This window comes from Crinia signifera, chromosome 12, assembly GCF_055691185.1.
Source record: "Crinia signifera chromosome 12, ASM5569118v1, whole genome shotgun sequence".
Classification (NCBI taxonomy): Eukaryota; Metazoa; Chordata; class Amphibia; order Anura; family Myobatrachidae; genus Crinia; species Crinia signifera.
In genome coordinates, this window is record NC_139228.1 from 8,774,209 (window position 1) to 8,801,623 (window position 27,415).

Genomic DNA, 27,415 nt, shown 5'->3' on the forward strand with positions numbered 1-27,415 from the left:
CTATCTAATATTCATCTATCTATCTAATATCTAATCTCATATCTATCTATACATCTCCTATCTATCTATCTATCTATCTACCTACCTCATATCTACCTATCTCGTATCTATCTATCAATCTATCTCCTATCCGTCTATCTATCTTTCTATCTATCTATCTCATATCTATCTCCTATCTATATATCTCCTATATGTCTATCTATCTATCAATTAATCTGTCTATTTATCTATGTCCTATCTATCTACCTACCTCATATCTACCTATCTCGTATATCTATCTATCTATCTATCTCTCTCCTATATGTCTATCTATCTATCTATCCATCTACATGTCTATATATGTCCTATCTATCTATCTATCTATCTATCTATCTATCTATCTATCTATCTATCTATCTCTTATATGTCTATCTATCTATATATCTATCCATCTACATGTCTATATATGTCCTATCTATCTATCTATCTATCTATCTATCTATCTATCTATCTATCTATCTATCTAATATCTATCTATCTAATATTCATCTATCTATCTAATATCTAATCTCATATCTATCTATACATCTCCTATCTATCTATCTATCTATCTATCTATCTGGGATGCAGTTAAAATCCCGGCGGTTGGGATCCCGGCGTTCAGAATCCCGACGCCGGAATCCCGACCGCCGAAATACCGACACATTCTCCCTCCTGGGGTGTCCACGACACCCCTGGAGGGAGAATAAATTAGCGTGCCGAGCGTAGCGAGGCACCGGGCCCGCTGCGTGGCGAGCGCAGCGAGCCCGCAAGGGGGGGCGATCCACGTCCCCCCCTTGTCGGCATTTCGGCTGTCGGGATTCTGAACGCCGGGATCCCGACCGCCGGGATTCAATACTGAATCCATCTATCTATCTATCCGTCTATCTATCTACCTACCTCATATCTACCTATCTCGTATCTATCTATCAATCTATCTCCTATCTTTCTATCTATCTATCTATCTATCTATCTAATAACTAATATCATATCTATCTATGTCATATCTATCTAATCTATCTATCTAATATCTATCTATCTATCTAACTATCTATCTAATATATATCTATCTATCTTTCTATCTATCTATCTATCTATCTAATAACTAATATCATATCAGTCTATGTCATATCTATCTATCTATCTATCTATCTAATATCTATCTATCTAATATCTATCTATCTAATATATATCTATCTATTTCATATCTATCTATCTATCCTCACTACCTCTGTCAGTCGGAGTTCTGCAAGGCTCAGTCTTAGGTCCTCTGCTCTTAAACTATACCTCATCTCTTGGCAAACTAGCTCAGCTCTTTCGGCTTTCAGTATCACTTGTATGCGACTGATACTCAAATCTATCTATCACTCCCAGAGTTGTCACCAGTGGTTTTGGGCCGAGTCTCTGAATGTCTCTCTTGCATCTCATCCTGGATGTCTACTGGCCACCTCAAACTTAACATTTCCAAACTGAATTACTTAGATTAAGCGAGGGCTGTATAGGCATGAGGACATATAAGAGCCTTGGAATTTTGTGATTGGTATAATAAAGTTAGTTGTAATGTTCCTCACCCATAGAATACAGTGTTGTAGGTGTAGCCAATCAGGTGTAGAATGGGTGGTAGCTTATGCAGGGGTATATAAGGGGTAGTCAGGTGATTCTGCTTCCTTTTTGAGTCTGGATTCCCACCCTCCCTCTCTTGCTTTTTTTCAATTACCACCCGGCCTTTCGGCCTTTACACAATTTGGCTTCACAAAATCAATTTATAATTGGCGGGAGGGCGCTCTCGATCAGCGGTGAAGTTTGGGGTGCAGGTCACTGTGCGGTATTGCCACCCTCTGCCAGGACGGCTGGTGAGTCCTGCCCCCGAGGAGGGATGATGGCCACTTCCTTGAACTGTCCTCACCATGCAATAGGAAAGACCGTCACAGTGCGGGCTGTGCCTTGAATTCAATGGGGGGCGGTTCATCTCCGTGGTTACAAGTTGGGGCGTTGTAGTCGCCGCCATTGTTAACGTTTGTGACTTAGCTGGTCTCCAAGCGCTCTCCTGGCCATCCCTTTCAATAGGGTCATACCATCAATAAATACTGTTGACCTTTTAAACGTATGCAGTGGTTGTCCGTGTGGTTATTTCAGGTTAACGTGTCCGAGTGATTTATTTCTAGGGGTAATCAATGTTAAGGTAAATGTCAATCGCAGTAATTCAATAGGCGCCTTAGATTCCCACCAGCCAAGAACAGTTACCACCCTGACTCGTTTGAATATTTGCTACTACCACCAAGATCTGCAACCGCGGCGGCTACATTCTGATATCTCCATAACTGTACACAACTAGACAATCTACTTTAATAGATAAATCAATCCTTCACCAGCAGCATTGCAGGGTTATGGTATAACTTTAGATAGATAGATATTGGAGTGATATCTCTCTATCCCATATCTATCTAACAATATATCTATCCCATATCACACACGCACTGGTGTAACTATAGCACCGCAGCCCCCGCCACCGCGCGGGGGCGCTGTGCATATGGAGGCGCCGGGGGCTGCGGTGCTATAGTTACACCTCCCCCCCAATCCCCAGCAGGCTTACCTATTTCGCTGGTCCCGGCGGCTCCGTTCTTCTGCTGAGGACCACCACAAAATGGCCGCCCCCATATAGCACACAGTTCTCTGAAACTGTCTGCTGTATGGGGGCGGCCATTTTGTGGTGGTCCTCAGCAGAAGAACGGAGCCGCCGGGACCAGCGCGAAAGGTAAGGCTGCGGGGGATTGGGGGGGGTTTGAATGGGCGGCAGGGCCCCCCCCCCCCCTAACGGCGGGGGGGCGCCCAAAACGTAGCTACGCCGCTGCACACACACAAACACACACACGCACACATTCTCTCATGTACACACGCACGCCTGTATCTTTGAAAACGCATAGTGATATTCACACCCAGGCCTGTCCCCGGCCGTTGCTCCTATTACACTATCTATCTTCCCATATCACACACATATATACACACACACATACACACACAGGCAGAAAATACAAAAACTCCCTCCTGCTGCAAAAATTTCACAAAAAAGCACAAACCCTCACCCCAAAAATAACACACACACACACACACAGAAAATGCAAAATCTCCCCCCTGCTGCAAAAATGTCACAAAACAAAACACAAACCCTCACCCCAAAATCACACACACACACACACACACACACACACACACACACACACACACACACATGCACGCTTGTATTTTTGGAAAGGGACAGTTGGTGATATTTGCACCCAGGCCTGTCCCCGGCCGTTGCACCTATTACACTCTCTATCCTTTCCATATCACACACATACGCACACACGCACGCCTGTATCTTAGGAAAGGCACAGGTAGTGATAGTCATATAATGTGTATTGAATGGCGGCATTCATTTCACCTGTACTCTATTTTGTTACTCAGTTACTGTAATGTTACATTTGCCTCCCTGTACTGTTCCCTTGTACTTGTGGCGCCTTATAAATAAAATGAGAATAATAATATTCGCACACAGACCTGACCCCGGCAGTTGCTCCTATTACAGGTGATCTGATATTTAGCTGGTGTATAATGAGTGGGACGGGCGGAGGGGATGTTATATATAAAGTTGGCAGCTGGTGTGATCCCTGCACCCCAGAACAAGCCACCAGTTCAGACTGACCAAGGGCACAGAGGCAGCTGGTATAATGAGACGCAGAGAGACAGGCCGGCTGGGTATCCTGCCAACTCTCATCATTGCCAAGGCACATGAATGTCCTGTGTCTCCAGGTTACTAGCCACAAACCCTACAGATACAATGCCACTGTGGGACCCAGTGCCGAGGCCTAAACCCCAATCCCTAAAATATGCCCAACGCTAAATTCTCAAAGATCAGTGGCCTTAAGAGCTGACACTCTATGACACGAGTTCCATGGGCTTCGAAATGCAATGAGTCCAGGGTTTCATCTTCAAAGGCGGTGACATCACGAACACCCAATAACGGGGGGATCCAATTAGCTCCGATTAAACATTCTTTTGACAATTTTTCTTTTTCTCAGGGGTGTGCTTTTGGGGAATTGGTTCTGTGCTGCATTATCGTGGGGCTAATTGGATAACCCCTTATGTCCATTATACACTAACGACATCGTTAAAATTATATAGTCGGAATCACATAGCGCAGACACACTGAATGTTATCGTTCCGGACGCCTTTGGGTCCCCAATCCAAACATGTAGTCATTAACGACATAGGACATCGGTAACGACCTGTGGGAGCAGCCATCGTTAATGATCTATCGCCTAATATGTATGGGGCGTTAGAGTTTCCAAAAAGACGTAAAGCTTTTAAAAAAAAAATAAAAGAAGCTGTTTTTACCAACGGAGAAAGAAGAATAGACGTGTTTTTTTTTTTTGTCTTGTTTTTGTTCTTTGAGCATCTGTTGGAATGTGTTATTATTATTTATCCAGCTGCAGCGCGGAGGTCTGTCCATCCCAACCACATGTGCATAGGTCCCAGGGGGGGCAGGTGGGGGCGGGGGGGGGGAGAGAGGGTATTCAGGGGAGAAGGTGGGCAGTATTGATTGGGGGAAGGGGGGCTGCAGTAAGCATCCTGACACAGGGAAATAAGAAGATAAAGGAGAATCGGGGAAGAATACAAAGACTGGGAGTGTGAGCTGTCTAGATGCAGATGGTATAATAGGGGATGTGAGAGGGGGTCTCAGCCAGACAAGAGAGGGAAGCTCTCACGTGCGGCTGATGCAGAAGGTAGGAGATGTCAGGAATTAATGAGGAATATACAATCTATCTAGGTAACAAATGACCCCAGGGGCTGCGAGCGGCTGTATATACTGATGAAGATGGAAGCAATAATTAATAGAAACGATGGAGGATTTTTTTTTTTTTTAAATGAGGAGGGAACGGAGATGGATGGAGAAGGATGATAAAAGGAGAAATCAGGCGAGAGATGTGATGGGCAAGGAATAGATCTGAGGGAAAAGAAGATAAATTTAGAAATAGGGCAACAAGGGGAGGGAGAAGGGCGAGGGGAACAATTGGAGAATGGAGGAAAGAGAGGATTCAAAGTGACAGAGAGAAGTGAGAAGGGAGAGAGGAAGCAAACACATACAGGGACGAGCAGAGAGGGGGGGGGGCTGGTAATCACCCCACACTCCCGGGCACTGCCACCGCCAAACTTTTACAGCTGCCACCAGGATTGCAGGGGGGCAGAAGGAGGATCCAGAGACCCCCCCAGGGAAGGAGGAGTTTGTCCCCAAACCAGCTCCAGTTTCAACAAGTGGTTCTTTCCCGGAGAAGGAGAAACAGGCACCGGCTGCTATTTACAGAAGGAATTACTACATTCACCATTTTCTTTTATTATTTTATTGTAGTGCCGCTGATTTCTCATCGGTGAATTCCACAGGGAGTATAAGAGGATGGGCAGAGGGGTGAGTACTGCTGTGATGTATGTGTCTGCATGTACCAATGTATCCCTCTCTCTCTCTATATATATATATATATTGTACCATACACACACACAGACATTCCTGCAGTCGTTCCCAGGTGCTGCAGCCAGCCAGCAGCTGTACCCAGGAGTATATAGCATGGATGCCTCTATATAATGACACAGAGGACCTGTTGGGACATCAATTTATACACACACATATCGTCTTGTCTCACAGACACCATCAACACTGATCCACAAACTCTGTTGTCAAGGCACCCCGACAGTCCAGGCGTTAAGGATATCCATGCTTCAGCACAAGTGACTTAATATCTCTTTCAATTTGATATCATCTGTGCACAACCATGGATATCCTTAACACCTGGACTGGCGTACCTTGAGGACCGAGTTTGGGAAACCCTGATATACATAAGTATCAAAACCGGTCCAATTGCTCCATTTATTTCTGCAAACAATCTCTGATAATTGGGTTGTAATCTGTATATGGGAATCTGTATTTGTGATGGATTTATTACTGGCTTATGATTGGTGTGTGCACAGTACATACTACATACCATTAGCGATACATATATGAACAGTATCGGCGCCCGGATTAATGTTTGATAACAGACTCAGCACATCCCTGGCACCAGGGTCCGGATTCCCTGCCTTAGTATGTAATGAGAGGCACCGGACATATTTCCATCTAGGGTTCTGGTGATAGAGAGCTGGATGCAGAGAGAGGAGGCTGATGGCCATCTCCCTGGCGCTATGGGATAACTAGTAGTAGCAATACACTATCGCGACAGCTAGGGACCTGGTGATAGAGAGCTGGATACAGAGAGCGGAGGCTGATCGCCATCTCCCCGGCGCTATGGGATAACTAGTAGTAGCAATACACTATCGCGACAGCTAGGGATCTGGTTATAGAGAGCTGGATGCAGAGAGCGGAGGCTGATGGCCATCTCCCTGGCGCTATGGGATAACTAGTAGTAGCAATACACTATCGCGACAGCTAGGGACCTGGTGATAGAGAGCTGGATACAGAGAGCGGAGGCTGATCGCCATCTCCCCGGCGCTATGGGATAACTAGTAGTAGCAATACACTATCGCGACAGCTAGGGATCTGGTTATAGAGAGCTGGATGCAGAGAGCGGAGGCTGATGGCCATCTCCCTGGCGCTATGGGATAACTAGTAGTAGCAATACACTATCGCGACAGCTAGGGACCTGGTGAGAGAGAGCTGAATACAGAGAGAGGAGGCTGATGGCCATCTCCCTGGCGCTATGGGATAACTAGTAGTAGCAATACACTATCGCGACAGCCAGGGACCTGGTGATAGAGAGCTGGATACAGAGAGAGGAGGCTGATGGCCATCTCCCCGGCGCTATGGGATAACTAGTAGTAGCAATACACTATCGCGACAGCTAGGGACCTGGTGATAGAGAGCTGGATGCAGAGAGTGAAGGCTGATCACCATCTCCCCGGCGCTATGGGATAACTAGTAGTAGCAATACACTATCGCGACAGCTAGGGATCTGGTGATAGAGAGCTGGATGCAGAGAGCGGAGGCTGATGGCCATCTCCCTGGCGCTATGGGATAACTAGTAGTAGCAATACACTATCGCGACAGCTAGGGACCTGGTGATAGAGAGCTGGATACAGAGAGCGGAGGCTGATGGCCATCTCCCCGGTGCTATGGGATAACTAGTAGTAGCAATAAACTATCGCGACAGCTAGGGACCTGGTGATAGAGAGCTGGATGCAGAGAGCGGAGGCTGATCACCATCTCCCGGCGCTATGGGATAACTAGTAGTAGCAATACACTATCGCGACAGCTAGGGACCTGGTGACAGAGAGCTGGATACAGAGAGCGGAGGCTGATGGCCATCTCTATGGTGCAATGGGATAACTAGTAGTAGCAATACACTATCGCGACAGCTAGGGACCTGGTGATAGAGAGCTGGATACAGAGAGCGGAGGCTGATGGCCATCTCCCCGGTGCTAAGGGATAACTAGTAGTAGCAATACACTATCGTGACAGCTAAGGACCTGGTGATAGAGAGCTGGATACAGAGAGTGGAGGCTGATCACCATCTCCCCGGCGCTATGGGATAACTAGTAGTAGCAATACACTATCGCGACAGCTAGGGATCTGGTGATAGAGAGCTGGATGCAGAGAGCGGAGGCTGATGGCCATCTCCCGGCGCTATGGGATAACTAGTAGTAGCAATACACTATCGCGACAGCTAGGGACCTGCTGATAGAGAGCTTGATACAGAGAGCGGAGGCTGATCACCATCTCCCCGGCACTATGGGATAACTGGTAGTAGCAATACACTATCGCGACAGCTAGGGACCTGGTGACAGAGAGCTGAATACAGAGAGCGGAGGCTGATGGCCATCTCCCTGGCGCTATAGGATAACTAGTAGTAGCAATACACTATCGCGACAGCTAGGGACCTGCTGATAGAGAGCTGGATACAGAGAGCGGAGGCTGATCGCCATCTCCCCGGCGCTATGGGATAACTAGTTGGAGCAATACACTATCGCGACAGCTAGGGGTCTGCTGATAGAGAGCTAGATACAGAGAGCGGAGGCTGATCACCATCTCCCCGGCACTATGACATAACTAGTAGTAGCAATACACTATCGCGACAGCTAAGGACCTGGTGAGAGAGAGCTGAATACATAGAGCGGAGGCTGATGGCCATCTCCCTGGCGCTATGGGATAACTAGTTGGAGCAATACACTATCGCGACAGCTACCGTAGGGACTTGGTGATAGAGAGCTGGATACAGAGAGTGGAGGCTGATCGCCATATCCCAGCGCTATGGGATAACTAGTAGTAGCAATACACTATCGCGACAGCTAAGGACCTGGTGATAAAGAGCTGGATACAGAGAGCGGAGGCTGATGGCCATCTCCCAGGCGCTATGGGATAACTAGTAGTAGCAATACACTATCGTGACAGCTAGGAACCTGGTAAGAGAGAGAGCTGAATATAGAGATCGGGGCTGATGGCCATTTCCCTGGCGCTATGGGATAACTAGTAGTAGCAATACACTATAGGGACAGCTAGGGACCTGGTGATAGAGAGCTGGATACAGAGAGCGGAGGCTGATGGCCCTCTACCCGGTGCTAAGGGATAACTAGTAGTAGCAATACACTATCGCGACAGCTAGGGACCTGGTGATAGAGATCTGGATACAGAGAGCAGAGGCTGATGGCCATCTCCCCGGCACTATGGGATAACTAGTAGTAGCAATGCACTATCGTGACAGCTAGGGACCTGGTGATAGAGAGCTGGATACAGAGAGCGGAGGCTGATCACCATCTCCCCAGCTAGGGATCTGGTGATAGAGAGCTGGATACAGAGAGCGGAGGCTGATGGCCCTCTACCCGGTGCTAAGGGATAACTAGTAGTAGCAATACACTATCGCGACAGCTAGGGACCTGCTGATAAAGAGCTGTATGGAATTCGGCTAGGAACTCACAGGCCGGGCCATTACAGGTAGACTGGGCATGCATACGGTTAATAGTACACATGCGCAAAGCCTTCCTGCAATAAATTCATGCTATTTTTTTTTTATTGCTGGCTAATGGAAGTTGATTGACAGGAAGCCGGTGTTACTGGCCGTTTTCAGAGAATGTTAGGGAAACTGCAAGTGTGCCCAGGCGTTTTAGGGGAGGGCATGTGAGTTCAGCTCCGGTTCCGATCAGCCTGTTTCTATCACAGCCGCCGAGTCCTGGACTACACGCAGACTGCACACACTGGGAAACATTCCATGGTGTGTGACTTGTGGATGGATGTGCAGCTAATCACTTATTAATTCATACTAAGCAATTAGCAGGCTTCCACGTGGCGGGATGTCACTCTGGCGGGGCGGCGTACACCTGAACGCAGGGCTCCAAAAATAATCAGCCCAGAAATCCGGTTAAATTTAGGCCCTATGTCTGTATTGGATGTAACCATTGTGATCATGTAATGCCCAATGTGTGTATAGGGTTTAATAGATGTATTATGGCCGGCGGTCAGGACATGTTGGGGTGTAGTGTCCTATGTCTGTATAGGGTGTAATAGATGTATTATGGTCAGCGGTCAGGACATGTTGGGGTGTAGTGTCCTATGTCTGTATAGGGTGTAATAGATGTATTATGGTCAGCGGTCAGGACATGTTGGGGTGTAGTGTCCTATGTCTGTATAGGGTGTAATAGATGTATTATGGTCAGCGGTCAGGACATGTTGGGGTGTAGTGTCCTGTGTCTATATAGGGTGTAATAGATGTATTATGGCCAGCGGACAGGACATGTTGGGGTGTAGTGTCCTATGTCTGTATAGGGTGTAATAGATGTATTATGGCCAGTGGTCAGGACATGTTGGGGTGTAGTGTCCTATGTCTGTATAGGGTGTAATAGATGTATTATGGCCAGCGGTCAGGACATGTTGGGGTGTAGTGTCCTATGTCTGTATAGGGTGTAATAGATGTATTATGGCCAGCGGTCAGGACATGTTGGGGTGTAGTGTCCTATGTCTGTATAGGGTGTAATAGATGTATTATGGCCAGTGGTCAGGACATGTTGGGGTGTAGTGTCCTATGTCTGTATATGGTGTAATAGATGTATTGTGTCCAGCGGTCAGGACATGTTGGGGTGTAGTGTCCTATGTCTGTATAGGGTGTAATAGATGTATTATGGCCAGCGGTCAGGACATGTTGGGGTGTAGTGTCCTATGTCTGTATAGGGTGTAATAGATGTATTATGGCCGGCGGTCAGGACATGTTGGGGGTGTAGTGTCCTATGTCTGTATAGGGTGTAATAGATGTATTATGGCCAGCGGTCAGGACATGTTGGGGTGTAGTGTCCTATGTCTGTATAGGGTGTAATAGATGTATTATGGCCGGCGGTCAGGACATGTTGGGGGTGTAGTGTCCTATGTCTGTATAGGGTGTAATAGATGTATTATGGCCAGCAGTCAGGACATGTTGGGGTGTAGTGTCCTATGTCTGTATAGGGTGTAATAGATGTATTATGGCTAGTGGTCAGGACATGTTGGGGTGTAGTGTCCTATGTCTGTATACAGTGTAATAGATGTATTATGGCCAGCGGTCAGGACATGTTGGGGTGTAGTGTCCTATGTCTGTATAGGGTGTAATAGATGTATTATGGTCAGTGGTCAGGACATGTTGGGGTATAGTGTCCTATGTCTGTATAGGGTGTAATAGATGTATTATGGCCGGTGGTCAGGACATGTTGGGGTGTAGTGTCCTATGTCTGTATAGGGTGTAATAGATGTATTATGGCCGGCGGTCAGGACATGTTGGGGTGTAGTGTCCTATGTCTGTATAGGGTGTAAGAGATGTATTATGGTCAGCGGTCAGGACATGTTGGGGTGTAGTGTCCTATGTCTGTATAGGGTGTAATAGATGTATTATGGCCAGTGGTCAGGACTTGTTGGGGTGTAGTGTCCTATGTCTGTATAGGGTGTAATAGGTGTATTATGGCCAGCGGTCAGGACATGTTGTGGTGTAGTGTCCTATGTCTGTATAGGGTGTAATAGATGTATTATGGCCAGTGGTCAGGACATGTTGGGGTGTAGTGTCCTATGTCTGTATAGGGTGTAATAGATGTATTATGGCCGGCGGTCAGGACATGTTGGGGTGTAGTGTCCTATGTCTGTATAGGGTGTAATAGATGTATTATGGTCGGTGGTCAGGACATGTTTGGGTGTAGTGTCCTATGTCTGTATAGGGTGTAATAGGTGTATTATGGCCAGTGGTCAGGACATGTTGGGGTGTAGTGTCCTATGTCTGTATAGGGTGTAATAGATGTATTATGGCCAGCGGTCAGGACATGTTGGGGTGTAGTGTCCTATGTCTGTATAGGGTGTAATAGATGTATTATGGCCGGCGGGCAGGACATGTTGGGGTGTAGTGTCCTATGTCTGTATAGGGTGTAATAGATGTATTATGACCAGCGGTCAGGTCATGTTGGGGTGTAATGTCTGTATAGGGTATAATAGATGTATTATGGTCAGTGGTCAGGACATGTTGGGGTGTAATGTCTGTATAGGGTATAATAGATGTATTATGACCAGCGGTCAGGTCATGTTGGGGTGTAATGTCTGTATAGGGTATAATAGATGTATTATGACCAGCGGTCAGGTCATGTTGGGGTGTAATGTCTGTATAGGGTGTAATAGATGTATTATGGCCAGTGGTCAGGACATGTTGGGGTGTAGTGTCCTATGTCTGTATAGGGTGTAATAGATGTATTATGGGCAGCGGTCAGGTCATGTTGTGGTGTAGTGTCCTATGTCTGTATAGGGTGTAATAGATGTATTATGGCCGGCGGTCAGGACATGTTGGGGTGTAGTGTCCTATGTCTGTATAGGGTGTAATAGATGTATTATGGCCAGCGGTCAGGACATGTTGGGGTGTAGTGTCCTATGTCTGTATAGACTGTAATAGATGTATCATGGTCAGCGGTCAGGACATGTTGGGGTGTAGTGTCCTATGTCTGTATAGGGTGTAATAGATGTATTATGGTCAGTGGTCAGGACATGTTGGGGTGTAGTGTCCTATGTCTGTATAGGGTGTAATAGATGTATTATGGCCAGCGGTCAGGACATGTTGGGGTGTAGTGTCCTATGTCTGTATAGGGTGTAATAGATGTATTATGGCCGGCGGTCAGGACATGTTGGGGGTGTAGTGTCCTTTGTCTGTATAGGGTGTAATAGATGTATTATGGCCGGTGGTCAGGACATGTTGGGGTGTAGTGTCCTATGTCTGTATAGGGTGTAATAGATGTATTATGGCCAGTGGTCAGGACTTGTTGGGGTGTAGTGTCCTATGTCTGTATAGGGTGTAATAGGTGTATTATGGCCAGCGGTCAGGACATGTTGTGGTGTAGTGTCCTATGTCTGTATAGGGTGTAATAGATGTATTATGGCCAGTGGTCAGGACATGTTGGGGTGTAGTGTCCTATGTCTGTATAGGGTGTAATAGATGTATTATGGCCGGCGGTCAGGACATGTTGGGGTGTAGTGTCCTATGTCTGTATAGGGTGTAATAGATGTATTATGGTCGGTGGTCAGGACATGTTTGGGTGTAGTGTCCTATGTCTGTATAGGGTGTAATAGGTGTATTATGGCCAGTGGTCAGGACATGTTGGGGTGTAGTGTCCTATGTCTGTATAGGGTGTAATAGATGTATTATGGCCAGCGGTCAGGACATGTTGGGGTGTAGTGTCCTATGTCTGTATAGGGTGTAATAGATGTATTATGGCCGGCGGGCAGGACATGTTGGGGTGTAGTGTCCTATGTCTGTATAGGGTGTAATAGATGTATTATGACCAGCGGTCAGGTCATGTTGGGGTGTAATGTCTGTATAGGGTATAATAGATGTATTATGGTCAGTGGTCAGGACATGTTGGGGTGTAATGTCTGTATAGGGTATAATAGATGTATTATGACCAGCGGTCAGGTCATGTTGGGGTGTAATGTCTGTATAGGGTATAATAGATGTATTATGACCAGCGGTCAGGTCATGTTGGGGTGTAATGTCTGTATAGGGTGTAATAGATGTATTATGGCCAGTGGTCAGGACATGTTGGGGTGTAGTGTCCTATGTCTGTATAGGGTGTAATAGATGTATTATGGGCAGCGGTCAGGTCATGTTGTGGTGTAGTGTCCTATGTCTGTATAGGGTGTAATAGATGTATTATGGCCGGCGGTCAGGACATGTTGGGGTGTAGTGTCCTATGTCTGTATAGGGTGTAATAGATGTATTATGGCCAGCGGTCAGGACATGTTGGGGTGTAGTGTCCTATGTCTGTATAGACTGTAATAGATGTATCATGGTCAGCGGTCAGGACATGTTGGGGTGTAGTGTCCTATGTCTGTATAGGGTGTAATAGATGTATTATGGTCAGTGGTCAGGACATGTTGGGGTGTAGTGTCCTATGTCTGTATAGGGTGTAATAGATGTATTATGGCCAGCGGTCAGGACATGTTGGGGTGTAGTGTCCTATGTCTGTATAGGGTGTAATAGATGTATTATGGCCGGCGGTCAGGACATGTTGGGGGTGTAGTGTCCTTTGTCTGTATAGGGTGTAATAGATGTATTATGGCCGGTGGTCAGGACATGTTGGGGTGTAGTGTCCTATGTCTGTATAGGGTGTAATAGATGTATTATGGCCAGTGGTCAGGACATGTTGGGGTGTAGTGTCCTATGTCTGTATATGGTGTAATAGATGTATTATGGCCAGTGGTCAGGACATGTTGGGGTGTAGTGTCCTATGTCTGTATAGGGTGTAATAGATGTATTATGGGCAGCGGTCAGGTCATGTTGTGGTGTAGTGTCCTATGTCTGTATAGGGTGTAATAGATGTATTATGGCCGGCGGTCAGGACATGTTGGGGTGTAGTGTCCTATGTCTGTATAGGGTGTAATAGATGTATTATGGCCAGCGGTCAGGACATGTTGGGGTGTAGTGTCCTATGTCTGTATAGACTGTAATAGATGTATCATGGTCAGCGGTCAGGACATGTTGGGGTGTAGTGTCCTATGTCTGTATAGGGTGTAATAGATGTATTATGGTCAGTGGTCAGGACATGTTGGGGTGTAGTGTCCTATGTCTGTATAGGGTGTAATAGATGTATTATGGCCAGCGGTCAGGACATGTTGGGGTGTAGTGTCCTATGTCTGTATAGGGTGTAATAGATGTATTATGGCCGGCGGTCAGGACATGTTGGGGGTGTAGTGTCCTTTGTCTGTATAGGGTGTAATAGATGTATTATGGCCGGTGGTCAGGACATGTTGGGGTGTAGTGTCCTATGTCTGTATAGGGTGTAATAGATGTATTATGGCCAGTGGTCAGGACATGTTGGGGTGTAGTGTCCTATGTCTGTATATGGTGTAATAGATGTATTATGGCCGGCGGTCAGGACATGTTGGGGTGTAGTGTCCTATGTCTGTATAGGGTGTAATAGATGTATTATGGCCAGCGGTCAGGACATGTTGGGGTGTAGTGTCCTATGTCTGTATAGGGTGTAATAGATGTATTATGGCCAGTGGTCAGGACATGTTGGGGGTGTAGTGTCCTATGTCTGTATAGGGAGTAATAGATGTATTATGGCCGGCGGTCAGGACATGTTGGGGTGTAGTGTCCTATGTCTGTATAGGGTGTTATAGATGTATTATGGCCAGCGGTCAGGACATGTTGGGGGTGTAGTGTCCTATGCCTGTATAGGGTGTAATAGATGTATTATGGTCAGCGGTCAGGACATGTTGGGGTGTAGTGTCCTATGTCTGTATAGGGTGTAATAGATGTATTATGGCTAGTGGTCAGGTCATGTTGGGGTGTAGTGTCCTATGTCTGTATAGGGTGTAATAGATGTATTATGGCCAGCGGTCAGGACATGTTGGGGGATGTAGTGTCCTATGTCTGTATAGGATGTAATAGATGTATTATGGCCAGTGGTCAGGTCATGTTGGGGTGTAGCGTTCTATGTCTGTATAGTGTGTAATAGATGTATTATGGCCAGCGGTCAGGTCATGTTGGGGTGTAGCGTTCTATGTCTGTATAGTGTGTAATAGATGTATTATGGCCAGCGGTCAGGTCATGTTGGGGTGTAGCGTCCTATGTCTGTATAGTGTGTAATAGATGTATTATGGCCAGCGGTCAGGACATGTTGGGGTGTAGTGTCCTATGTCTGTATAGGGTGTAATAGATGTATTATGGCCAGCGGTCAGGACATGTTGGGGTGTAGTGTCCTTTGTCTGTATAGGGTGTAATAGATGTATTATGGTCAGCGGTCAGGACATGTTGGGGGTGTAGTGTCCTATGTCTGTATAGGGTGTAATATATGTATTATGGCCAGCAGTCAGGACATGTTGGGGTGTAGTGTCCTATGTCTGTATAGGGTGTAATAGATGTATTATGGCCAGCGGTCAGGACATGTTGGGGTGTAGTGTCCTATGTCTGTATAGGGTGTAATAGATGTATTATGGCCGGCGGTCAGGACATGTTGGGGTGTAGTGTCCTATGTCTGTATAGGGTGTAATAGATGTATTATTGCCAGCGGTCAGGACATGTTGGGGGTGTAGTGTCCTATGTCTGTATAGGGTATAGTAGATGTATTATGGTCAGCGGTCAGGACATGTTGGGGGTGTAGTATCCTATGTCTGTATAGGGTGTAATAGATGTATTATGGTCAGCGGTCAGGACATGTTGGGGTGTAGTGTCCTATGTCTGTATAGGGTGTAATAGATGTATTATGGCCGGTGGTCAGGACATGTTGGGGGTGTAGTGTCCTATGTCTGTATAGGGTGTAATAGATGTATTATGGTCGGCGGTCAGGACATGTTGGGGGTGTAGTGTCCTATGTCTGTATAGGGTGTAATAGATGTATTGTGGCCAGTGGTCGGGACATGTTGTGGTGTAGTGTCCTATGTCTGTATAGGGTATAGTAGATGTTTTATGGTCAGCGGTCAGGACATGTTGGGGGTGTAGTGTCCTATGTCTGTATAGGGTGTAATAGATGTATTATGGTAAGCGGACAGGACATGTTGGGGTGTAGTGTCCTATGTCTGTATAGGGTGTAATAGATGTATTATGGCCAGTGGTCAGGACATGTTGGGGTGTAGTGTCCTATGTCTGTATAGGGTGTAATAGATGTATTATGGTCGGCGGTCAGGACATGTTGGGGTGTAGTGTCCTATGTCTGTATAGGGTGTAATAGATGTATTATGGCCAGTAGTCAGGACATGTTGGGGGTGTAGTGTCCTATGTCTGTATAGGGTGTAATAGATGTATTATGGCCAGCGGTCAGGACATGTTGGGGGTGTAGTGTCCTATGTCTGTATAGGGTGTAATAGCTGTATTATGGCCAGCGGTCAGGACATGTTGGGGTGTAGTGTCCTATGTCTGTATAGGGTGTAATAGATGTATTATGGCCAGCGGACAGGACATGTTGGGGTGTAGTGTCCTATGTCTGTATAGGGTGTAATAGATGTATTATGGTCAGTGGTCAGGACATGTTGGGGTGTAGTGTCCTATGTCTGTATAGGGTGTAATAGATGTATTATGGCCAGCGGTCAGGACATGTTGGGGTGTAGTGTCCTATGTCTGTATAGGGTGTAATAGATGTATTATGGCCAGTGGTCAGGTCATGTTGGGGTGTAGTGTCCTATGTCTGTATAGGGTGTAATAGATGTATTATGGTCAGTGGTCAGGACATGTTGGGGTGTAGTGTCCTATGTCTGTATAGGGTGTAATAGATGTATTATGGCCGTCGGTCAGGACATGTTGGGGGTGTAGTGTCCTATGTCTGTATAGGGTGTAATAGATGTATTATGGCCAGTGGTCAGGACATGTTGGGGTGTAGTGTCCTACGTCTGTATAGGGTGTAATAGATGTATTATGGCCGTCGGTCAGGACATGTTGGGGGTGTAGTGTCCTATGTCTGTATAGGGTGTAATAGATGTATTATGGGCGGCGGTCAGGACATGTTGGGGGTGTAATGTACTATGTCTGCATGGGGTGTAATAGATGTATTATGGCCAGTGGTCAGGACATGTTGGGGTGAAGTGTCCTATGTCTGTATAGGGTGTAATAGATGTATTATGGCCAGCGGTCAGGACATGTTGGGGTGTAGTGTCCTATGTCTGTATAGGGTGTAATAGATGTATTATGGCCAGTGGTCAGGACATGTTGGGGGTGTAGTGTCCTATGTCTGTATAGGGTGTAATAGATGTATTATGGCCAGTGGTCAGGACATGTTGGGGTGAAGTGTCCTATGTCTGTATAGGGTGTAATAGATGTATTATGGCCGGCGGTCAGGTCATGTTGGGGTGTAGTGTCCTATGTCTGTATAGGGTGTAATAGATGTATTATGGTCAGCGGTCAGGACATGTTGGGGTGTAGTGTCCTATGTCTGTATAGGATGTAATAGATGTATTATGGCCAGCGGTCAGGACATGTTGGGGTGTAGTGTCCTATGTCTGTATAGGGTGTAATAGATGTATTATGGTCAGCGGTCAGGACATGTTGGGGTGTAGTGTCCTATGTCTGTATAGGGTGTAATAGATGTATTATGGCCGGCGGTCAGGACATGTTGGGGTGAAGTGTCCTATGTCTGTATAGGGTGTAATAGATGTATTATGGCCAGCGGTCAGGACATGTTGGGGTGTAGTGTCCTATGTCTGTATAGTGTGTAATAGATGTATTATGGCCAGCGGTCAGGTCATGTTGGGGTGTAGTGTCCTATGTCTGTATAGGGTGTAATAGATGTATTATGGCCAGTGGTCAGGACATGTTGGGGTGAAGTGTCCTATGTCTGTATAGGGTGTAATAGATGTATTATGGCCAGTGGTCAGGACATGTTGGGGGTGTAGTGTCCTATGTCTGTATAGGGTGTAATAGATGTATTATGGCCAGCGGTCAGGACATGTTGGGGTGTAGTGTCCTATGTCTGTATAGGGTGTAATAGATGTATTATGGCCAGCGGTCAGGACATGTTGGGGGTGCAGTGTCCTATGTCTGTATAGGGTGTAATAGATGTATTATGGCCAGCAGTCAGGTCATGTTGGGGTGTAGTGTCCTATGTCTGTATAGGGTGTAATAGATGTATTATGGTCAGCGGTCAGGACATGTTGGGGTGTAGTGTCCTATGTCTGTATAGGGTGTAATAGATGTATTATGGCCGGCGATCAGGACATGTTGGGGGTGTAGTGTCCTATGTCTGTATAGGGTGTAATAGATGTATTATGGTCAGAGGTCAGGACATGTTGGGGTGTAGTATCCTATGTCTGTATAGGGTGTAATAGATGTATTATGGTCAGAGGTCAGGACATGTTGGGGGTGTAGTGTCCTATGTCTGTATAGGGTGTAATAGATGTATTATGGCCGGCGGTCAGGTCATGTTGGGGTGTAGTGTCCTATGTCTGTATAGGGTGTAATAGATGTATTATGGCTGGCGGTCAGGACATGTTGGGGGTGTAGTGTCCTATGTCTGTATAGGGTGTAATAGATGTATTATGGTCAGCGGTCAGGACATGTTGGGGTGTAGTGTCCTATGTCTGTATAGGGTGTAATAGATGTATTATGGCCAGCGGTCAGGACATGTTGGGGTGTAGTGTCCTATGTCTGTATAGGGTGTAATAGATGTATTATGGCCAGCGGTCAGGACATGTTGGGGTGTAGTGTCCTATGTCTGTATAGGGTGTAATAGATGTATTATGACCAGCGGTCAGGACATGTTGGGGTGTAGTATCCTATGTCTGTATAGGGTGTAATAGATGTATTATGGTCAGAGGTCAGGACATGTTGGGGTGTAGTGTCCTATGTCTGTATAGGGTGTAATAGATGTATTATGGCCAGTGGTCAGGACATGTTGGGGTGTAGTGTCCTATGTCTGTATAGTGTGTAATAGATGTATTATGGCCAGTGGTCAGGACATGTTGGGGTGTAGTGTCCTGTGTCTGTATAGGGTGTAATAGATGTATTATGGTCAGCGGTCAGGACATGTTGGGGTGTAGTGTCCTGTGTCTGTATAGGGTGTAATAGATGTATTATGGCCGGCGGTCAGGACATGTTGGGGTGTAGTGTCCTATGTCTGTGTAGGGTGTAATAGATGTATTATGGCCAGCGGTCAGGACATGTTGGGGTGTAGTGTCCTATGTCTGTATAGGGTGTAATAGATGTATTATGGCCAGTGGTCAGGACATGTTGGGGTGTAGTGTCCTATGTCTGTATAGGGTGTAATAGATGTATTATGGCCAGCGGTCAGGACATGTTGGGGTGTAGTGTCCTATGTCTGTATAGGATGTAATAAATGTATTATGGCCAGCGGTCAGGACATGTTGGGGGTGTAGTATCCTATGTCTGTATAGGGTGTAATAGATGTATTATGGCCAGCGGTCAGGACATGTTGGGGTGTAGTGTCCTATGTCTGTATAGGGTGTAATAGATGGAGTATGGTCAGCGGTCAGGACATGTTGGGGTGTAGTGTCCTATGTCTGTATAGGGTGTAATAGATGTATTATGGTCAGTGGTCAGGACATGTTGGGGTGTAGTGTCCTATGTCTGTATAGGGTGTAATAGATGTATTATGGCCAGTGGTCAGGACATGTTGGGGTGTAGTGTCCTATGTCTGTATAGGGTGTAATAGATGTATTATGGCCAGCGGTCAGGACATGTTGGGGGTGTTGTGTCCTATGTCTGTATAGGGTGTAATAGATGTATTATGGTCGGTGGTCAGGACATGTTGGGGTGTAGTGTCCTATGTCTGTATAGGGTGTAATAGATGTATTATGGCCAGTGGTCAGGACATGTTGGGGGTGTAGTGTCCTATGTCTGTATAGGGTGTAATAGGTGTATTATGGCCAGCGGTCAGGACATGTTGTGGTGTAGTGTCCTATGTCTGTATAGGGTGTAATAGATGTATTATGGCCAGCGGTCAGGACATGTTGTGGTGTAGTGTCCTATGTCTGTATAGGGTGTAATAGATGTATTATGGTCATTGGTCAGGACATGTTGGGGTGTAGTGTCCTATGTCTGTATAGGGTGTAATAGATGTATTATGGCCAGCGGTCAGGACATGTTGGGGGTGTAGTGTCCTATGTCTGTATAGGGTGTAATAGATGTATTATGGTCAGCGGTCAGGACATGTTGGGGTGTAGTGTCCTATGTCTGTATAGGGTGTAATAGATGTATTATGGCCAGTGCTCAGGACATGTTGGGGTGTAGTGTCCTATGTCTGTATAGGGTGTAATAGATGTATTATGGCCAGCAGTCAGGACATGTTGGGGTGTAGTGTCCTATGTCTGTATAGGGTGTAATAGATGTATTATGGCCAGCGGTCAGGACATGTTGGGGTGTAGTGTCCTATGTCTGTATAGGGTGTAATAGATGTATTATGGGCAGTGGTCAGGACATGTTGTGGTGTAGTGTCCTATGTCTGTATAGGGTGTAATAGATGTATTATGGCCAGTGGTCAGGACATGTTGGGGTGTAGTGTCCTATGTCTGTATAGGGTGTAATAGATGTATTATGGCCAGCGGTCAGGACATGTTGTGGTGTAGTGTCCTATGTCTGTATAGGGTGTAATAGATGTATTATGGCCAGCGGTCAGGACATGTTGGGGTATAGTGTCCTATGTCTGTATAGGGTGTAATAGATGTATTATGGCCAGTGGTCAGGACATGTTGGGGTGTAGTGTCCTATGTCTGTATAGGGTGTAATAGATGTATTATGGTCAGTGGTCAGGACATGTTGGGGTGTAGTGTCCTATGTCTGTATAGGGTGTAATAGATGTATTATGGCCAGCGGTCAGGACATGTTGGGGTGTAGTGTCCTATGTCTGTATAGGGTGTAATAGATGTATTATGGCCAGTGGTCAGGACATGTCGGGGTGTAGTGTCCTATGTCTGTATAGGGTGTAATAGATGTATTATGGCCAGCGGTCAGGACATGTTGGGGTGTAGTGTCCTATGTCTGTATAGGGTGTAATAGATGTATTATGGCCAGCGGTCAGGACATGTTGGGGTGTAGTGTCCTATGTCTGTATAGGGTGTAATAGATGTATTATGGCCAGCGGTCAGGACATGTTGGGGGTGTAGCGTCCTATGTCTGTATAGGGTGTAATAGATGTATTATGGCCGGCGGTCAGGACATGTTGGGGTGTAGTGTCCTATGTCTGTATAGGGTGTAATAGATGTATTATGGCCAGCGGTCAGGACATGTTGGGGTGTAGTGTCCTATGTCTGTATAGGGTGTAATAGATGTATTATGGCCAGCGGTCAGGACATGTTGGGGTGTAGTGTCCTATGTCTGTATAGGGTGTAATAGATGTATTATGGCCAGCGGTCAGGACATGTTGGGGTGTAGTGTCCTATGTCTGTATAGGGTGTAATAGATGTATTATGGCCAGCGGTCAGGACATGTTGGGGTGTAGTGTCCTATGTCTGTATAGGGTGTAATAGATGTATTATGGTCAGCGGTCAGGACATGTTGTGGTGTAGTGTCCTATGTCTGTATAGGGTGTAATAGATGTATTATGGCCAGCGGTCAGGACATGTTGGGGGTGTAGTGTCCTATGTCTGTATATGGTGTAATAGATGTATTATGGCCAGCGGTCAGGACATGTTGGGGTGTAGTGTCCTATGTCTGTATAGGGTGTAATAGATGTATTATGGGCAGTGGTCAGGACATGTTGGGGTGTAGTGTCCTATGTCTGTATAGGGTGTAATAGATGTATTATGGCCAGCGGTCAGGACATGTTGGGGGTGTAGTGTCCTATGTCTGTATATGGTGTAATAGATGTATTATGGCCAGCGGTCAGGACATGTTGGGGGTGTAGCGTCCTATGTCTGTATAGGGTGTAATAGATGTATTATGGCCAGCGGTCAGGACATGTTGGGGGTGTAGCGTCCTATGTCTGTATATGGTGTAATAGATGTATTATGGCCAGTGGTCAGGACATGTTGGGGTGTAATGTCCTATATCTGTATAGGATGTAATAGATGTATTATGGCCGGCGGTCAGGACATGTTGGGGTGTAGCGTCCTATGTCTGTATAGGGTGTAATAGATGTATTATGGCCGGCGGTCAGGACATGTTGGGGTGTAGCGTCCTATGTCTGTATAGGGTGTAATAGATGTATTATGGCCGGCGGTCAGGACATGTTGGGGTGTAGTGTCCTATGTCTGTATAGGGTGTAATAGATGTATTATGGTCAGAGGTCAGGACATGTTGGGGTGTAGTGTCCTATGTCTGTATAGGGTGTAATAGATGTATTATGGCCGGCGGTCAGGACATGTTGGGGGTGTAGTGTCCTATGTCTGTATGGGTGTAATAGATGTATTATGGCCAGTGGTCAGGTCATGTTGGGGTGTAGTGTCCTATGTCTGTATAGGGTGTAATAGATGTATTATGGTCAGAGGTCAGGACATGTTGGGGTGTAGTGTCCTATGTCTGTATAGGGTGTAATAGATGTATTATGGCCGGCGGTCAGGACATGTTGGGGGTGTAGTGTCCTATGTCTGTATGGGTGTAATAGATGTATTATGGCCGGCGGTCAGGACATGTTGGGGTGTAGTGTCCTATGTCTGCATAGGGTGTAATAGATGTATTATGGCCGGTGGTCAGGACATGTTGGGGTGTAGTGTCCTATGTCTGTATAGGGTGTAATAGATGTATTATGGCCAGCGGTCAGGACATGTTGGGGTGTAGTGTCCTATGTCTGTATAGGGTGTAATAGATGTATTATGGCCAGCGGTCAGGACATGTTGGGGTGTAGTGTCCTATGTCTGTATATGGTGTAATAGATGTATTATGGCCAGTGGTCAGGACATGTTGGGGTGTAGTGTCCTATGTCTGTATAGAGTGTAATAGATGTATTATGGCCAGTGGTCAGGTCATGTTGGGGTGTAGTGTCCTATGTCTGTATAGGGTGTAATAGATGTATTATGGCTGGCGGTCAGGACATGTTGGGGGTGTAGTGTCCTATGTCTGTATATGGTGTAATAGATGTATTATGGCCAGAGGTCAGGTCATGTTGGGGTGTAGTGTCCTATGTCTGTATAGGGTGTAATAGATGTATTATGGCTGGCGGTCAGGACATGTTGGGGGTGTAGTGTCCTATGTCTGTATATGGTGTAATAGATGTATTATGGTCAGTGGTCAGGACATGTTGGGGGTGTAGTGTCCTATGTCTGTATAGGGTGTAATAGATGTATTATGGCCGGTGGTCAGGACATGTTGGGGGTGTAGTGTCCTATGTCTGTATAGGGTGTAATAGATGTATTATGGCCGGTGGTCAGGACATGTTGGGGGTGTAGTGTCCTATGTCTGTATATGGTGTAATAGATGTATTATGGCCAGAGGTCAGGACATGTTGGGGGTGTAGCGTCCTGTGTCTGTATAGGGTGTAATAGATGTATTATGGCCGGCGGTCAGGACATGTTGGGGTGTAGTGTCCTATGTCTGTATAGGGTGTAATAGATGTATTATGGCCGGCGGTCAGGACATGTTGGGGTGTAGTGTCCTATGTCTGTATAGGGTGTAATAGATGTATTATGGGCGGCGGTCAGGACATGTTGGGGGTGTAATGTACTATGTCTGCATGGGGTGTAATAGATGTATTATGGCCAGTGGTCAGGACATGTTGGGGTGAAGTGTCCTATGTCTGTATAGGGTGTAATAGATGTATTATGGCCAGCGGTCAGGACATGTTGGGGTGTAGTGTCCTATGTCTGTATAGGGTGTAATAGATGTATTATGGCCAGTGGTCCGGTTATGTTGGGGTGTAGTGTCCTATGTCTGTATAGGGTGTAATAGATGTATTATGGCCAGTGGTCCGGTTATGTTGGGGTGTAGTGTCCTATGTCTGTATAGGGTGTAATAGATGTATTACGGCCAGCGGTCAGGACATGTTGGGGTGTAGTGTCCTATGTCTGTATAGGGTGTAATAGATGTATTATGTATTATGACCGGAAATTGCCCTCATCCAGTCCACATCCAATATATACGTGGCATCCTGTACATGTGGTATCGAGTTCACATCCAATACACACGTGGCATCCACTACACGTGGCATCCAGTACGCATCCAATACATACGTAGCATTCAGTCCACATCCACTACACACATGTCATCCAGTCCGCATCTATTGCACACGTGGCATCCAGTACATGTGGCATCCAGTCCGCATCTACTACACACGTGGCATCCAGTACACATGGCATTCAGTCCACATCCACTACACACATGGCATCCAGTCCACATCCAATACACACGTGGCATCCAGTACATGTGGCATCCAGTCCACATCCAATACACACGTGGCATCCAGTACACGTGGCATCCAGTCCACATTAAGTTCTCTTGTTACGATGTCATGCTGCCACATTAAACCACCTAAGTCAATGAATAAGCTCCCACAAGGACTGGAGAAATCCCCAGCTGTCTGTGTCACTGCTGCTACACCTTGGCCCTTGTATATCTTCTCTGTGGAATACGTTACTGGATATACTAGAACTTACATGTCACATCTGTGGCTTTTTATACTGAAAAGATATTATTTAGTCCTTCATATAAGAACCAGGGGCGATGAGCGGTTTCGGGTCACCCTAGGCAGAACTTCACCCTACCGCTCCCACCAATACCGGCTTTCCACAACCTCAGGTGAATGTGTGGAGGAGGCGTCTTAGAGGTTTGCATTAGGTCAGCCGGGATGCCTCTCTGAGTCACCCTTAATTCTGTTATAGACTCAGGGGTGCCCCTAGATTCCTGAGCCTATCAGCAGATGCCGGAAGCCACCCCTGAGTAGAACTTGGTTTCCCAGTCCATACATGTGCTGAGTCCCGGGATGTGTTCCGTACAGTAGAACAGTGGCCTGCAGACACTGGTGTAGCATTGCCACTGCAGTCCACGTGGTGACTTGGAGGAGACGGCACCATACAGGCGTGTGGTCTATGCAGATTCCATTCAGTCTGGCCATCCGCATGGAGCCTGCTGAAAATAACCCACCAAAAATGTCCACCATCTTACAGGCGACTGATGCCAGAGGTCCCGCAGCGATCACCATTCTGCCTATGGCATACCTCCCAACTTTCTGGTCGCCGGACCCGGGACGCTGCTGATGCGCGCCGAAGACGGCCTAATTTCGGGGGCGTGGCCTATACTCGCGGCTCTCCCCCATTTTGCCGCTATGGGGGCATGACCCAGAGGCTCTTTGAGCCTCTAGCCATGCCCCCAGCCCCCTGGCTGCGGGAATAGCAGCCGACAGGGGGGACTCCCAACAGCCCCCCCTCACCGCGGGACACTGCCGCCCGCGGGTGGGACAGCAGGACAGGCCCTAATAATCGGGCCTGTCCCGCTGAAATAGGGACTGTTGAGAGGTATGCTATGGGCTACTTACTACAACTGTGGCGGGGCAGTGCAGTCAGACCCCCGACACCGGCGGAGCAGATAGCAGGAGTGGGCTGGTTCCGGAGCTCCTGACCCTGCTTCTGCCCAGATACTTATATTGCAGATCCCACCCAGATTGCATTGTATATGTGATCCATAGTAAATGGGCCCCTTAAACCTCCTTCCCAGACTCCTCTGTTATAGTCCTCCGGTGAACATTCTGGGTCTGATTCAGTGCAGGGAGTAACGCACAAAAAGGAGTACATTTGCACCTTGGTGTAACCATATCGCATTACAGGGGGCAGATAGATTTGAAGGGAATAGAAATTGCAACAGTTATGGGCTACATGCAAAAGCAGCCAGTATTTACCCCGCATCAGGGCCGGATTAAGGTGTGTGGAGGCCCTGGACAAAAACGTCTGTGCCCCCCCCCCCCCCCCCCCACCGGACAGAGGCATCAACTCCCCCCTTACCCGCCAGCGCTACCCACCGTGCGCTGCCTGCCACCGCAGCAGTTGGGTGGCGGGTGCAGGGGCCCCGGGGCGCCTGCCCCTATCGCCCTGTGGCGACTGCCCCTATCGCCCCGTGGCTAATCCGCCACTGCCCTGCATGCAATAGCAATAAATGTTTCTGTACCCTTTGCATTGGCAGCACAGTATGAAGTTACCCGTTTTTAGCTGCCCCCTCAGGCAGCCGCCCTGCATGTCCTGGCTTGCTGTTTCACGTTTCCCAAAAATATAGAGAGTTTTTGGTACACAGCACTAAGGTGCTCCTTCTGTTCTCACGGCTCTCCCCGCACACTTGGCATATTCCTGTCCCAGAATAAACGTGTTCTCAGGGAACCATTTGTCCAATGGGAATAAAGGGCAGAGGTCAGGGGCGTGTACTGGCCTGAGGGAAAGACAGAGGTGACGGTAGGAATGGTGATCTCGGAGGCGTCCAACAGATGTAATCATCTTTCCATATGGCAGTATAATTAGCAGACAGCTTAGATATCCTCCAACATGTAAATAAGAATCAGCACGTTTGCTGTACAAGCTGTGGACAGACTGTGGTAGAGAGAGAGATGGAGTTCAGAACCCCATGGGCCACTGTGCTGCAACGTGGAGAACCCAGGCCACACGTGGTCCCAAATGTTCCCTCTCCCTCCTGCATCCTCAGTGGCCTAGATGGGGACCTCACTAAGGGGCACATTTATCATGATCACATTTACAATGCGATCTGGGCGGAATATTAGCGCCCAGGATCGCATTGTAAAATGCGATCATTTCGCCCCCATGTATCATCTGGCAGGGCGCAGGGACAGGGCTCCGAAAGGAGCCAGTCCCTGCGAAGCCCTGACTTGGAAGCCGGGGGGTCTGCGCATGCGCGGTTATGCGCTGACCCCCCTGCGACCCCGCTGACAGCACTGCCGCTGTGTTTTCGGGGATTTAGCCGCAAATATTACTTGATAAATGGGCCCCTTAGGGGACGATAGTTAGATAATCAGAGTGGATAAATACCTAAGAATATGTTGCTGTTTTATATAAATGTGGTTCTGGGAGCGCAGTGAGATGCAGCTGCACGGGGCGACAGATTCCGGAACTGTCCCCCGGGAGTTTTCCTTTTAAAGATTATATTTTTTGTTACAGATTACATCAGAAACAAAAGCCAAGCCTGACATACAGGAGCATAAAGCAGTGAAAGGAAGAGGCAGTAATATATAATTATTTAACTTGTTACTGTATTAGGGATTAACCGCTGACCAGAGAGATTATACTGCTGGTCGTGCATGCTGCCATACTGTAGACAATTTGGGCCAATTGATATTGATGCTACTGCTGGGGAGGGTCAGTCAGAGATAAACCAGCTAAGTGACCAATTGCCAGATCCAATTTGAGAACCTATGAGTACCAGGCAGCTGCATGGTCAATATTAATATTGGGCGAAATGGGCAATAGCCAATAGTGCAATGCTAGGTGATTAATCGTGCAATGCTAGGTGATTAATCATGCAATGCTAGGTGATTATTCGTGCGATACTAGGTGATTAATCGTGCGATGCTA

General features: G+C 47.0%; 1 protein-coding gene across 1 annotated transcript in view; it reads left to right on the forward strand.

The window, feature by feature from the left end:
* Positions 1 to 4,651: 4,651 nt before the first annotated feature.
* Positions 4,652 to 27,415, forward strand: part of LOC146050719 (sodium/potassium-transporting ATPase subunit alpha-2) — a 62,220-nt gene continuing 39,456 nt past the window's right edge. The window contains exons 1-2 of the mRNA XM_083167873.1: positions 4,652 to 4,781; positions 5,405 to 5,461. Of these exons, the coding sequence (XP_083023999.1) occupies positions 5,450 to 5,461 (12 nt within the window). The 5' untranslated portion in view covers positions 4,652 to 4,781; positions 5,405 to 5,449. The remainder of the gene's footprint in view (positions 4,782 to 5,404; positions 5,462 to 27,415) is intronic.